We start from the raw sequence: 12,961 nt of genomic DNA on the forward strand, positions 1-12,961 counted from the left end.
AGAGGCTGGCAGACGAGCGGTTGGGCACTTGCGCTGCTGCCTGCTCGGGGGTCTCAAGGTGGGTGGGAGCAGCGGTGTGGCGGGGGGACTGGTGCTGTGTTTAGTTCCCAAATTTAAAGTTCTAAATTTTTTTTCCGGCATCTGCATGGAGATTTAATTCTAGATGAAATAAAAAAAACGCATTGCACAGTTTACCTGTAAATCGCGAGACGAATCTAATTAGGCTGTAATGAGACGCCAAATTGATACAGTAATGCTACAGTAAACAATCTCTAATGACGGATTAATTAGGCTCATTAGATTCGTCTCGCGATTTACAGACGAGTTCTGTAATTAATTTTATAATTAGTCTATATTTAGTATTTCAAATGTAAAATAAAATATTTTTTCTAAAATTTTACGGGAGACGACTAAACAAAGCCCGAGTCCAACGAGGTGTGTGCGGTACGTGGATCAAGGCGCGTGCCACTTTTGTCTTCGGGCTGCGTGACGTGGGCGCGGTCCCTCGCCACGTCACGCGCCCCAGAGCGGGCCCAAGCGGCTTGGCTTCTTGTCATCTCGTTTGCCATGCCCTGTCTTTTAAAAAATTTCAAATAGTATCTGTCACATCCAATCTTTTCAACACATATATAGAGTATTAAATGAAATTGAAAAACTAACTAATTATATAGTCTAACTGATTAGTACGAGATGAATTTTTTAAGTCTAATTAGTCAATGATTAAACATTATTTATTAAATAACAACGAAATGTGTTACAGTACCAAATCCTAAACTTTTTCACCAACTAAACACACCCGAACTGACGATTCCCTTCATTTTCACTCAGTTCTGTTGGTTATCAGAGCAGTATTTTTCTTTACACAATTTAGTATCAGCCACTAGTCACAATCAGACAATAATATTTTTTACTCACAGCAAATCAATATCAGGCACCGGTCACCGTCAGCAGAACAAAGTAAATCCAGTGACTAGTGTCAAAGTTCCCTATACGATACAGGTTTCGTATGGAATTTTGACTCTTGTATAAGGGAAAAGAAACCATTCATACTATCATTAAAGCACAACTATAAGTGAGGTAAAAATATAATGATTGTAAATCGATGCCAAGTTTCGCTCCTTCTCGTTCCAAGTCTTTCCCATCCATATCGGCGTTACAATGTTCTCCCCCTTTTTCACGCCCTTTATAGATCTCGTCAAATCGATTGAAACAAAACAAGATGAATTGATTGAAAAAAAAAACTGGCTGCCTCGTACTCGGCGATGCGTGCCCAGCAGGTAGGTGCTGTGTGCCTGTGTGCCGTCGTCATCGTCGCCATTTTTGGCGTCCGGACGGGTGGGATGCGTGGACGCCATGCTGCCTTAACCCACGCCACATCGTACTGTACCTGAAAACAATCTTGGAGATTGAAGTGAGACATTCATCCGAACAATCTCCACAAGCTAACGCCCATTTATTGATCATCATTTGTAGGACTACTTGAGGTAACGTTGGACTTCTGAAAAGAGGTGCTTCTCTGGCAAGGACTGGCACGTTTTTTTTTCACCAGATTCTTGTAGCATGTTTTTTTATTGCTTTGTACTGTTGTACATGTTAAATTATTAGTAGCAGGATTAAAAAGGAACCGTGACTATGACTAGTGGCGGAGCGGGACCAAAGAATTATATGTACCAACGTCTTTGGTAATTGAGATGCTAAACTAATAAATAGTGTCAAAATTATTGTTTGTCTAATGGAACTTCTGCATGGTAAGGGGTTGGCCATGGCTCACTTTGGCCGACGCCTAGCTTCGCCAATAACAATGACGATCTCTCTCGCAAATGTTAGGAGTCACGCGTGTGACTGACAGTTAAATCATCACACAAGATCTATAATAATTTTTTATTCTAGAACAATTTTTTTATTGGAACAATTATTATTGTTCGAGCAGCAAAACAAAATTGTTTTGAAAAAAATTATTCTAGCAATAAAATACAAAGTGGGCCGATTTATTGGACCAATTTTAGGTCCAAAACACATAATCTTGAAGAGGTGGGAGTGGGTGTGATAGGTGCAACCTCGCCAATAGAGGTGGTAAATTGTCTTAAAATTTGATTTTGATTATTTAAAGATCGGATTCTGAAAAGTTCCAACTCTAATTTTATATAATTTTAAATTAAAAATATATAAAAATCTATTTCATCTATTTAGACGAAGAGACCACCGGAGGTATAGCCCGTTACCACCCTACTCGCTGCCCGCCCGTTAATCTCATTTATTTACGAGGCCGTGTGAGGCAGCTTGCTAGAGAGAGAAAGGGGGCGGTATGGTAGCTGGTATTGGGCTTGCAGAATGGGCCACCAGGCTACATTGGGCCATTGAGCGATCTCTCGCCAATCATAGATGAGAGATCGCCAAATGGGCCTATTCTCACGTCTCGCCGAATGGGCCAGGCTACAATTGGGGCATCATTAAGCTTAGACGTAAGGTTTTTGCTAAAAAAAAAGCTACCTCCAAGACGGGGGCTTATCGGGGCAGCGCGCGTAACCGGGAGCAGTCACAGTGGTAATCTGAACTGGTAGAACAAATTTAATATTTTAAAATAAATATGTATAAAATTGGATGGTGATCATTTCTTATATTATCAAGCACATTATTACAAATAAGAATAAAATTTTACATAAATTATTTTATGCATTATTTGCTCCCTACAACAAAAAAAGTGAAAAAAATACCGAATTTGTTTCCGAATCCATACCAAATTTTATATCTATCATTTGAGAAAATATATGATGAATTTGAGGTTTACCTTTTATGAATCTTTACAAGCTCAATGCTCAAAACAAGAATACAAATTTGTATACAAGATTCTATATCCTATTTATTCGCAATCAAAGAAAAACGACCAAAAAACTGATTACCGAATAATTACCGTTTCCGACCGTTTTCAACCACTCACGTCGCACAAGCTCCCTCCCACTTCAGATTCTTTGTTTTGTGTCTAAATCAGCCCAATAAATGAGCCTACATATGTAATCAGTCAAATTTGTTACAAAATAATTTTTTTTTATTTCAGAACAATTTTTCAATTATTCTAGCAATAAAAAAATTTATTCTGAAATATTTTTTTATTTCCAAAAAAAATTAGTTATTAATTCTTGTGCGATGATTTGACTGTCATTTGCCTCCAAAGCTCCAATGGCTGCGCGAAGATCTCTCGGCGGCGCTGCACCGTACATCGCGAGCGTGATAATTTTTCTTTTATCGCCTGAAGAATCTACTCTGGGTGCACGAACCGTGGGAAGAAGTGCGGCCCAATACTAGCAAAGACAGATGTGGGCCTGCGATTTCTTGCATGCCATCCATCGATAGTGTTTGTTGTTTCTTGTCTTTTTCTTATCACGCGCTATGTGCATATTGAAAATTTACATCTGAGCATGCGGTAGCACCATCAGCCGCGTGATTTTCTTTTCCAGCTTACCGGAGGATAATACACCCCACGCATTGTTTTTTTGTTCTTACTCTTTGGCATGTGCATGGATGCAGACCATGATTGGCTCATGGAAGTAGTTTTTTTTATTTTTTTATTCTTTTATTCCTTTCCTTTATTCCTTTCTTTTTCTTTTCATATTTTTATCGTATGTAGGGGTTGTACACTTGTACCCACTCGCCACGAATCCAGCCAGGAGCGACCCGACCTTCTTCGAGGCACCAGTCAATGAAACTAGCGGCTACGGCACCATCCTGCTCCCGGTTTGGGGCGCGTCCTCCCGCAGAAGGTCGCCCGGGGCTGTGAAGCAATCTAGAATGGAATCTCCATGGATCATGCGATCGGGGGCTCAGGGTCTCACCCATTCCCCCTGGCACTGAAACTCTATCCTCCTACAGGTATGATGCCGCGCATAGCTAGCTCGGGCTGGGTCCCCCCTCATAAAGGATAAGTGGTGTGCACGTTTGACATAGTTCCGTCACTAGGGCCACAAAGTCAAGTCCTTCATCCAGCCGAGGTGAGCGTCTTCATCCAAAGTTAGCATTCCATCAACACGGTCTGCAATCGATACCCATTACAAGTATCTCCTCCATAACTACACCTCTACTAAGTTCCCAAGACCACGGGAACGGTCTAGCACCCGCCACAAGTGCCCTTCACCCAATTATAGGTGCTGCTCAGGATCGCGCCCAACGCACAATCCCCGGCTCCCGATCCGAAGATCAGGGAAGGGGTCCGCTCAACCCCACTGTAACCTAATCACCAACTCCCATATATGTGGAGGCAACTTCCAGCAAGCAAGGACTATCACATCATATATTCCCGTACCCCAAATCTCACTCATAGTAGCAATAGAATACAATAATTCATGTCTAAGTATGGGAAACAAGGAATACGGTAAATAAATGGCCATGCAAGCTCATCTCATCACACTCAATTTGGGAGCGTAGCGTATCTAGCAAGCAATGCCTAATAGGTATTCAATCGCGGACGGACGTGAACCTGATAGGTCTTCATGGTCTTCCTTGGTCTCTGACATCTTCTGGTCGTCCGGCACGTCCTTCTGGGTCCTCCGGGTGTCGGGGTAGTCCTTCTGGATCTTCTGATCGTCCGAGACGTCGGTCAACTCCTTCTCGTTAGGATCTAGTCGTAATTACATATAAGTACAGGGGCTAAAATGCAAGAATGCACGAAACAGGCTCAAAAGAGATCCAACTCACAACAAAACCTATTCTAACGCATAGATCATAATTTTAGAAGAATTATGACACTGGTTTCATATTTTTTGGAGCTTCGATTGATTTATTATGAATTAACTAAGATTAAAGTATTTTTTGAAATTAATAAATGATTATCGAAAAAGGAAAAACACAGAGATGACATGTGGCAGCACCAGAGCATGCCACATGGCATGATGAAGTCAGCATGACGTCACCTAGGGGTCAGCTCTGCTGACGTCAGCAGAGGGCCCTGCTGGCGTCAGCGTTGACCAAGTCAACATTGATCGTTGACTGGTCAACCAGATCAGGGGGTCCGCATGTCAGTGGTCCCACAGGTCAGCCTCACGCTAGAGACTTATAGGTGGGACCCGCGTGTAGGGTAAAACCAGAAAAAAGAAAAAGAAAAAGGGCTGCTGGTTCTCTGGGCTCTAAACACAGTTGGGCAGACTCGGCTCAAGGAGGTGGACCGGCTCGGGAGATGGCTCGAAGGCCGGCTCGGGCCGCGGCTCAGGTCAACAGGCTGGCTCAGGAGCAAAAGGGCCGGCTCAGCTCATGTTGTGGCTCGGGAAGAAGGCCGACTCAGGTATTTGGTTTGGTGGGCCAAAACTGGCCCATGGCGCACAAGGGCTCCCCCCTCCTTCTCAGCTCTTTCTCATCCTCCCTAGTCAGTGGGACCGGGCCGTCGGCGCGCCCCCGCGCCTGACAGGCGGGTCCCGAGTGTCAGCATCCCGGCGGGATCCGTTGTGGCGGCCAGAGCTGGTGCGGCTGTTCCTGTGTGTGTGTGTGCGCGCGCGTGTGGCTTGGCGGCGGTGGAGCAGGGCAGACCGGGGCGGCGGTGGCGCGACTGGCGGCGACGACGGCGGGGTTTGCTTGAGGGGATCTTTCCCTCCGGGCGGTGACTTTCTTCATCCAACACGGCGGCGGCACAAGGACGAGGGCGGAGACCTCCAACGGGGCTTCACGGTGGCAGGGCAGGGGTCCGACGGCGCGTCTAGGACTCCTAGGTGGAGCTCGGCTTTCCGCACCCCCCTCGGCGATTCCCCTCTGGATGTCGACGGTGACGACGACGAGGAAGGCACGAGTCGAGGTTCAGGTTCGGCGCGACTTACGCCCACGCACGGATTTGGGTGGCCTAGGCCTAGACGGGGCGACGCAGCAAGGTGGCCGAGGTTGGGCGAAGCAAGGAGGCTCAGCGTGCGTGCGCAGACGAGCCAAGATGGCACCTGCGTGGGCACGTGCGCACGGTTCCCCGGCAACCCAGGGTTGCGGCGCGGCGGCAAGGCCGCAGGGGTGCGCATGTGCGGCCGTGGTGAGCGTCCGTGTGCAGGCGACGGTGCAAGGGCGTGCGTGTGTGTGGGTCATGGTGTGCGCACGGGGGCGCGTAGGGGTATGCCCCAGCAGCCCAGGGCGCGACGGCACGACGGCGGCGAGGCTTGTTCTCCCTGTCCAGGCCCAAAGGCTTGGCCTTTGGCCTCACCACGCATCCACTCCGAGCACGACCGCGGCGAGGCCACGGCGTGGTCGGACGGCGGTGCATAGGCGGGGACACAGCGCAGATATAGCGAGGCTCAGAACACGATGCACAGGCAGGCAACGCGAGGGTGGCAGGTTGGTCTGGTGGCACCTACTGGTGGGGCTTCGATGAAGAACAAGGCAAAGCAGGGTCGAGGCGCGGCCGTGGTGAGGCGAAGCAGTGCAGAGCAGGGACGCCGATGTCGTCGATCGGGGCGCTGGCTCGACGGCGTGCTCTAGCGGCGGCATCCTCCTCCCTCTTGCTGTGCTCCTCCTCCTCCTCCTCCTCGCAGTGCTCTTCCTCCTCCTCGCAGTGCTCCTCCTTCTTGGCCCCTTCTCCTCTGCTCTCTCTGTTCTGGTGGTTGGCGGCGGTGGAAGAAAAGAGCTCGGGGCTCTAGGGTTTGCAGCGGCCGTGGGGTTTTATAGGAGCTCGGCTAGGGTTTGGAGGGCGTGTCGCGGCCCGGACGCCGAGGGCTCGGATGGGATGCGCGTGCGGTGGCATCCGCGGGGCACGGCACTGGGGCTTGTGCGCGCGACGGTCAAAAGCAAGGCGAGGCGAGGTAAAGGTGGCGCGGCGGCCTCCGCATGTTGTCGCGAGCGGAGCGGGCGCATGTGACGTGCGCGGCCGCGGCACCGGCGTGAGAGGCGAAGAGAGGGCGCGGGCGGTCAAAAGGCAAAAAGCAGGGTAGAGCAGCAGGGCTGGCGCGGGTAGGTGTGGATGGCAGGGAGGCGCGGCCGTTTCGCTGTGCCATCGCGGAGTGAAGGTGCGCGCTGCGCGGGGCGGAAAGCAGAGCAGGGGAATCGGCGTTGCCGATTTGGGGAAGAAAGGGGAATAGTTCCCCGACAGGTGGGGCCGCGAGGTCAGCGGGCCAGGGCGGAGGGAAACGAGGGCGCGGCGGTGCTGGCGCGTCCGCGCGAGCAGACCGGGCCACGCGCGCGGGAACGGGCTGGCGTGCGCATGTGTGGGCTGGGCTGGCAGCTGCTGGTTGGGCCGGTCAGTTGGCTTAGCAGGCCGGAGTGAGTTGATTCCTGGGCTGCGCTGGGTTTGGCTGCTGGGTTCCAACTGGGTTTAGGTGGGTTTGGACCAGGCTGAGTCGGATCGGGTTAGGGCCAGATCAGGTTAGGGTTCGAGTCTGGATAGGGTAGGTTTCGGGCTTGATCACGAGATTGGATCGAGTTAGGATAGGTTAACGGGTTAGGGTTAGAGTTTGGGTTTGGGTTAGGATTAGTTAGAGGTTAGATTTAATTTGAGTGGCTCAACTCAAATTATATCCCACACAGGTGTTAGCTTTTGAAATTAAATTGAGGGGCACACCTCAATTTAATTTCCACACAATTTCATACAATAAAACTAAATCCAAATCCAATTCGAATTTAAACAAGGTAGAGTCAATAAAATCCAATTAACTCCAAGTATTATCACGCTAGTATTTAATATCCTTAATTAAGAACAAAGTTTTAATTTACTAGGAATTTTGGAAGGCAGAAATCCTACTTAAGTTGAGATTTACAGCAATGCCACGAAAAATTTTGAAATTCACATTTTTTGACTTTATAACATTCCGAAAAAATCCGGGATGTTACAGCGGTGGGCATGATGGCGCATGGCAGCCCCCCTCCCAGCCTCCTTCCCGGCCAGCGGCCCTATCCCCAACCTCCCTTCCGGCGGGCGCGGCGAGCGTGGACGACCCCTTCCCAGGCTCCTCCCGGCTGGCGGCCTCCTCCCCAACCTCCTTCGGTGGGGGCGCGGACGTCCCCTCCCCAGCCTCTCTCCCGGCCAGGGATGACGGCGGCGGAGGGCACGCCTGGTGGAGGACGCGCCAAGCACGGGATGGGCTCGTGATGGGCTCGGCGGGCTTTTTCATTTTCTTATTTGATTAATTGAGGCGGGCAGCAAACCACCTTGGAAAATAGGTCATTTACCGTGACCTTGCATCCGAGGCGATTGTGAAAAATGTGTCGGTTAAATATTTTTGCCCGCCTGAGTAAATGATTTTTGTAGTAGTGAAGTGAATAAATATGATTGTAAATATAGAAAAATAAATCGTAATTGTTGGGTGACAGTGTAAAAGCCTAGATTTCTTTGATTTGCAAGGTGATGCAATCAATTATTAACACAATAATTTTTTTTAAAAATGAAGTTTTAAACATGAAGCAACTACAATATGAATTTTAGTTGCTGAAAATTCTAATGACCAATACTAATTTTATGATTTCTCCCCTCCTATTTTAACTTTTGAATTGTCAGCCTCTTTTTCTTAAAAAAAAAGGAGAGAAGATACTGTCTGTGATACCTTTTGTCACATACGGCTTCAGCTTCTTGAAATGCCTTTTCTTTTAGCAGTTTAATCCTTTTCCCATACATACGACTACCACAAAAATATAGTTCAACCATAGATATGTGCACAGCTGGAGAAAACATATTGGACTCCAGAAGTAGACAGTACTTTGCAAGTGAACAGGTTTGACTTCAATAAAAAAGTGCTGAAGTATTAGTCCATCTGACTTCAAACAAAAGTACTGAAAAGGATAATAAAAAAGTAGACTAGAGTACTTAATTATTGCCACTAGTAGTAGGGTAGTATATATAATACGAAAAGGCCAATAATATTAGGTCTACGCATGCCTGACGTAGGGCGGCTGGATACGACAAACCACCTGGACGTCATCATCCCTGATCTGTCCATCTGTACACTCGACAGTTTACTAATCAGCAAAACTTTATTATTAGCCTTCTGTGTAGATATATATTCTATACGTCTGAACTAGACTATACAAATACAAAACATAATCTGTTGCTCGATCTATCTATCTGATGTCTTAACAACAAATTCGAGAAGAGAAAGACAAAGTTTGTAATTTGGGTGTGTTAGTATTTTCGCAGTATATTTATCCAAAATCTTTCACTATATATAAAGATAGTATAATTATTAATATTATTGGCGCAATCAATCATCGCATCTTGTGATAGTCAACTTAATTTCAGCAGAAAAGAAGCTATACTAATTGATCCAAAAAATCACAATTAAAGTAATAGAGTGTATATGATGTGTAGAGTCAGCGAGCCAAAATTAAATATTAAACATTCTGCCCGAACTAGAAAAATGTTTCCCCGGTCATCACTTGTCGCCTATATACAACCTAAACAGGTGGGCGGTGCAAGTTGTCCCATATTGCAAAATATCTGAATTATGGAAGAATAACAAAAGACTGTACTCATGCTTTATTTTCTGGTTATCAAAACATAGCTTAATTGCCTATGTCAACTTGAAAAAAAAACAAGATCTTTCTGCGCTGCTACACTACATGATGTGATGAGTTTACTTAGTGTATCCTGCATCCAATAAAAAGGAGGTTACTTCCCAAGGAATTTTAAAAGGTGTCTGGGAAGCACTTTTTTGGTAACTCTCGTTTTTGCCCCTTTGACCCTTGATGTAGAAGTGATCTCTTTCAGACCATGAGACCAGCAGAGTTTAATGGCCTTACGGGGCTTAATCTGATCTGTACCGTATGGAATCTGCATATGCATGTGCATTTTTGGGGAAGCACAGATCGATGAAGTTGTGTAAGTGATTAATTAAGAGAGCAGATAGCTTGTTAATGCGTCCATAGGCAGAGAGATGTCATACAAATATTTGTGTAGCATGTACTTCTTTTCTCACGATTGTATAGTAAGGGTATAGTAGTGCTAGATTCGCGGAAAGAGTTCCTAACTCCAGATGAACAGTTAGTGCATGCTACTAATGGAGTCTATACACTGAACTTGCTGGCTCCATGATAGCATATACCATTCTTTAGGACAACATAGTATTGTAAATTATCTGTTTGTTGTTCTATCTGGTATGCACTTACTAGGTAGCTGCCATACCACAATTTGTGTTTTTTAAAAGATGAAATTAGATATAAGCAAACCAATAACGAAGTTGTACAAAGTTGACATTTTTCCCAGAAAAATACTCAAAAAACGAGCTGATAGTATAGGAAGTATTGAGTTGCTCATTACTAATTTTGATGGATAAATTGAAAGCGGGCTAGATAGAAAAAAGAAATCAACTATTAACTTGTGATCTCTCCTTATCAACTTTATGGAATTTCTAGTATCATGTTTTCTCATTCCTCATGACACATCTAATATGAAACGTAATTTTAAGATCAATGTTTCCTGAGCTAAGACATATTAATTAATTAACTCAAGGTCTTCGAGTTCCTCAAAACTAGTTGCTTTCCACTTAATAAACTACAGCTACAGTCTATTGAGTACATTTAGGAATGGATTCTATATATGTACACAATCTATTTTTTTCACAGGATAGATTTTTAACAACTGAGATTTTCTGTAGATGAAAAATTGAGTTTACGAGCTCACAATTTCAGGGGGGGGGAATGTTTTTATCACATATTGATGATATTGAGGTTTATTTGTGAAATAAGGTTTCAGGGTAGATGCGTGATTAAATCTGGCAAAATTGGGATAATTTATCCATTCACAGAACAGTAACAATTTGGGGATAGTTTTTGATCGATGTCTATAGTATCCAATCACTTTCCTCCACCCATGTGTATAGATCTGTACACATTCAAAAAACATTAAGTTTCAAATCAAAATTCCATATTAGCATGACGCACTGTGATCTATATATGTAATTTATTATAGGTGATTGAGAGGTCGAGATAAGAATTTGTGTTGGAGATCTAGCAATGTGTATACTGTTAAGCTTATTAGAAGCTTTATTAGAGGTAACGTCTATCAAACACAGGGCAGAGAAGACAAAAATATATCTAGCTTAGCTTTAACCTTGTTACTAATGCAACTTACAACAGCAATGGCTGCAACTTATGAATAAGCATCCCAGCTAAATTGGATAAGTTGCATGATGGCCTTCATGTACTTGAGCCACCAAAACGACCTCAAGCGTGGCAAGAACGTATGATAAACGAATCCAGAACCAATTAACTGACAAAATTGCAGATGCATTTCATTCAACTCCTCAGTGGAACCACAAGCACTTCTACAAGATTCACCATTACCGAATTTAAAATTCTATGGCATGTATGGTAGCTTCGAAGCCTCCTCTTATTATTTGACTCAGGATGGAAATAATAATAAATAAATGAATTGAACAAGAGAGAATTGATGAATTGAACCAAGTAAAAACTAGCAAACGCGCATGCGACGAGCGCAAGACCTATTGTCAATGTGTATAGGGTACGGTGTGCGTGTGCGCGTACGTGTGCGCTGTGCGTTCTTCTATTCCCAAAAATAGAACAGCTAGCTAGCTACTAGAGCACACGATCAGAAATTCAGGCGTCAGTGAATGGATGACACAGATGATCGCTGCTGAATGGGTGCTCATTGCTCGGATAGAGAGCGAGCAGCTCCTCCAAGTAATCCGCCCCAAGGTCCTCCAGCTCCAGCACGCCGGCAGCCGGATCCGGAGCGGCTGCTAGCTGGTTTCGCTTGGCATGCCCGTGGCGGCTGGTCGGCGCCGCCGCCGTCTGGTCCTTGCCGGCGGCCGCCTTCTTGCTCTTGGCCGGCAGGCGCTTGCGGATGCAGTGCCGCCGCTTGAGCGCCATCACCGGCGAGTCCTCCCCGCCGGCGAGCCCCAGCGCGCGCAGCGACTCCTGCACGTGCTCGACGGGGAAGTTGAGCACGGCGGCGGGGCCGCGCATGGAGTAGGCGGCCTGGTCGTAGGCGAGCGCGGCGGCCTCGGGGGTGTCGAAGGTGCCGATCCACACGCGCTCGCCGCTGCGCGTGGAGTCCCGTATCTCCGCCGCGTACTTGCCCCACGGCCGCTTCCGCACCCCGATCAGCGGTGGCCCGTCGTCGGCGTCGGCCGCCTGATGACCGGCGGCCTGCGGCAGGAAATGGCCGCAGCCGCCGCTGCTCGAGCCGCCGTCGACGGCGCCGGGTCGCGCCGTCGCCGACGAGGCACTGGAGGAGTTGCTGGTGGAGGTGGTGGTGGAGATGGAGGCCGCCCCCATGAGGGCGCTGAACCGATCCATGTCCGACACGCCCACGCCGTCGACTTGGTAGCTGTAGCATTCGTCGTCCACCATGCCGCCGCCGAAATGCAGCAGCTGCGGCATTTGGTGGTGGTTGGAGGGCGCGGCGCCGGACGACGACGACGACGGCCAGCTGGCCGCGGATGAGGAAGAATGGTAGTAGTCGCCACTGTACGTGTGAGGATCGTATGTGGAGAACGGCTGGAAGCCGGCGGAGGCGTCCATGGCGCCGCCGTCGTAGTGTTGTTGGAGGCTGCTGTAGTGGCTATCACAATGCGCATATGCGGCGGCGGCGGCGGTGACGGCGTGGCCGCCGTAGTAGTAGCTGCTGCTGAAATGAGGCTCCATGATCACACGCTCACCTCCGCAATTTGTTCAAATTTGGGGAAATTGATGATGTGTAGAGCTGGCTAGAGTATGATATCTATGTGGTGCAACGCAACGAACAAGTAGTAGTCTAGCTATGGGCTATGGCTACCTTAACAATCTAGCCCGCGGCCGGGCTAGGTGCTTATATATACAATTCTCGTACCGCATTTCGATTAGGCCATAGCTAATAATTTAATAGGACAGCAGAGATTTTATGAAGGATTTTATGACATTAAATATTATTAATTTTGTTGATATGATAAGGAGAGAGAAAAATAGAGTTTTATGGGATATGAGGAGAATTTCATCACCATAAAATTTATCTGGTACAGTTATTTAGTTTTCAGTCTAGATAAGTATGCCCATAAAATTCTCACGGAGACTTCCC

The 12,961-nt window shown here is 47.0% G+C and overlaps 1 protein-coding gene across 1 annotated transcript; it reads right to left on the reverse strand.

The window, feature by feature from the left end:
• Positions 1–11,502: 11,502 nt before the first annotated feature.
• On the reverse strand, positions 11,503–12,552 carry LOC120695038 (ethylene-responsive transcription factor ERF094-like). Its single transcript, XM_039978362.1, has 3 exons — positions 12,118–12,552; positions 11,679–12,054; positions 11,503–11,645 (listed from the first exon to the last, which is right to left on the reverse strand). Exons 1-3 carry the CDS (start codon positions 12,550–12,552, stop codon positions 11,503–11,505), a joined length of 954 nt encoding a protein of 317 aa, XP_039834296.1.
• Positions 12,553–12,961: the final 409 nt, after the last annotated feature.

Source organism: Panicum virgatum, chromosome 2K (assembly GCF_016808335.1).
Source record: "Panicum virgatum strain AP13 chromosome 2K, P.virgatum_v5, whole genome shotgun sequence".
NCBI lineage: Eukaryota > Viridiplantae > Streptophyta > Magnoliopsida > Poales > Poaceae > Panicum > Panicum virgatum.

What these genes read in the sequence shown, in the direction of transcription:
- LOC120695038 (XM_039978362.1), bottom strand. Translation starts at nt 12,552, where the DNA reads ATGGAGCCTCATTTCAGCAGCAGCTACTACTACGGCGGCCACGCCGTC. An exon ending in CCAGTGCCTCGTCGGCGACG is followed by an intron (nt 12,055 to 12,117) that starts GCGCGACCCGGC and finishes TTCCTGCCGCAG; the next exon opens with GCCGCCGGTCATCAGGCGGC. An exon ending in GACGGCGGCGGCGCCGACCA is followed by an intron (nt 11,646 to 11,678) that starts GCCGCCACGGGC and finishes GAAACCAGCTAG; the next exon opens with CAGCCGCTCCGGATCCGGCT.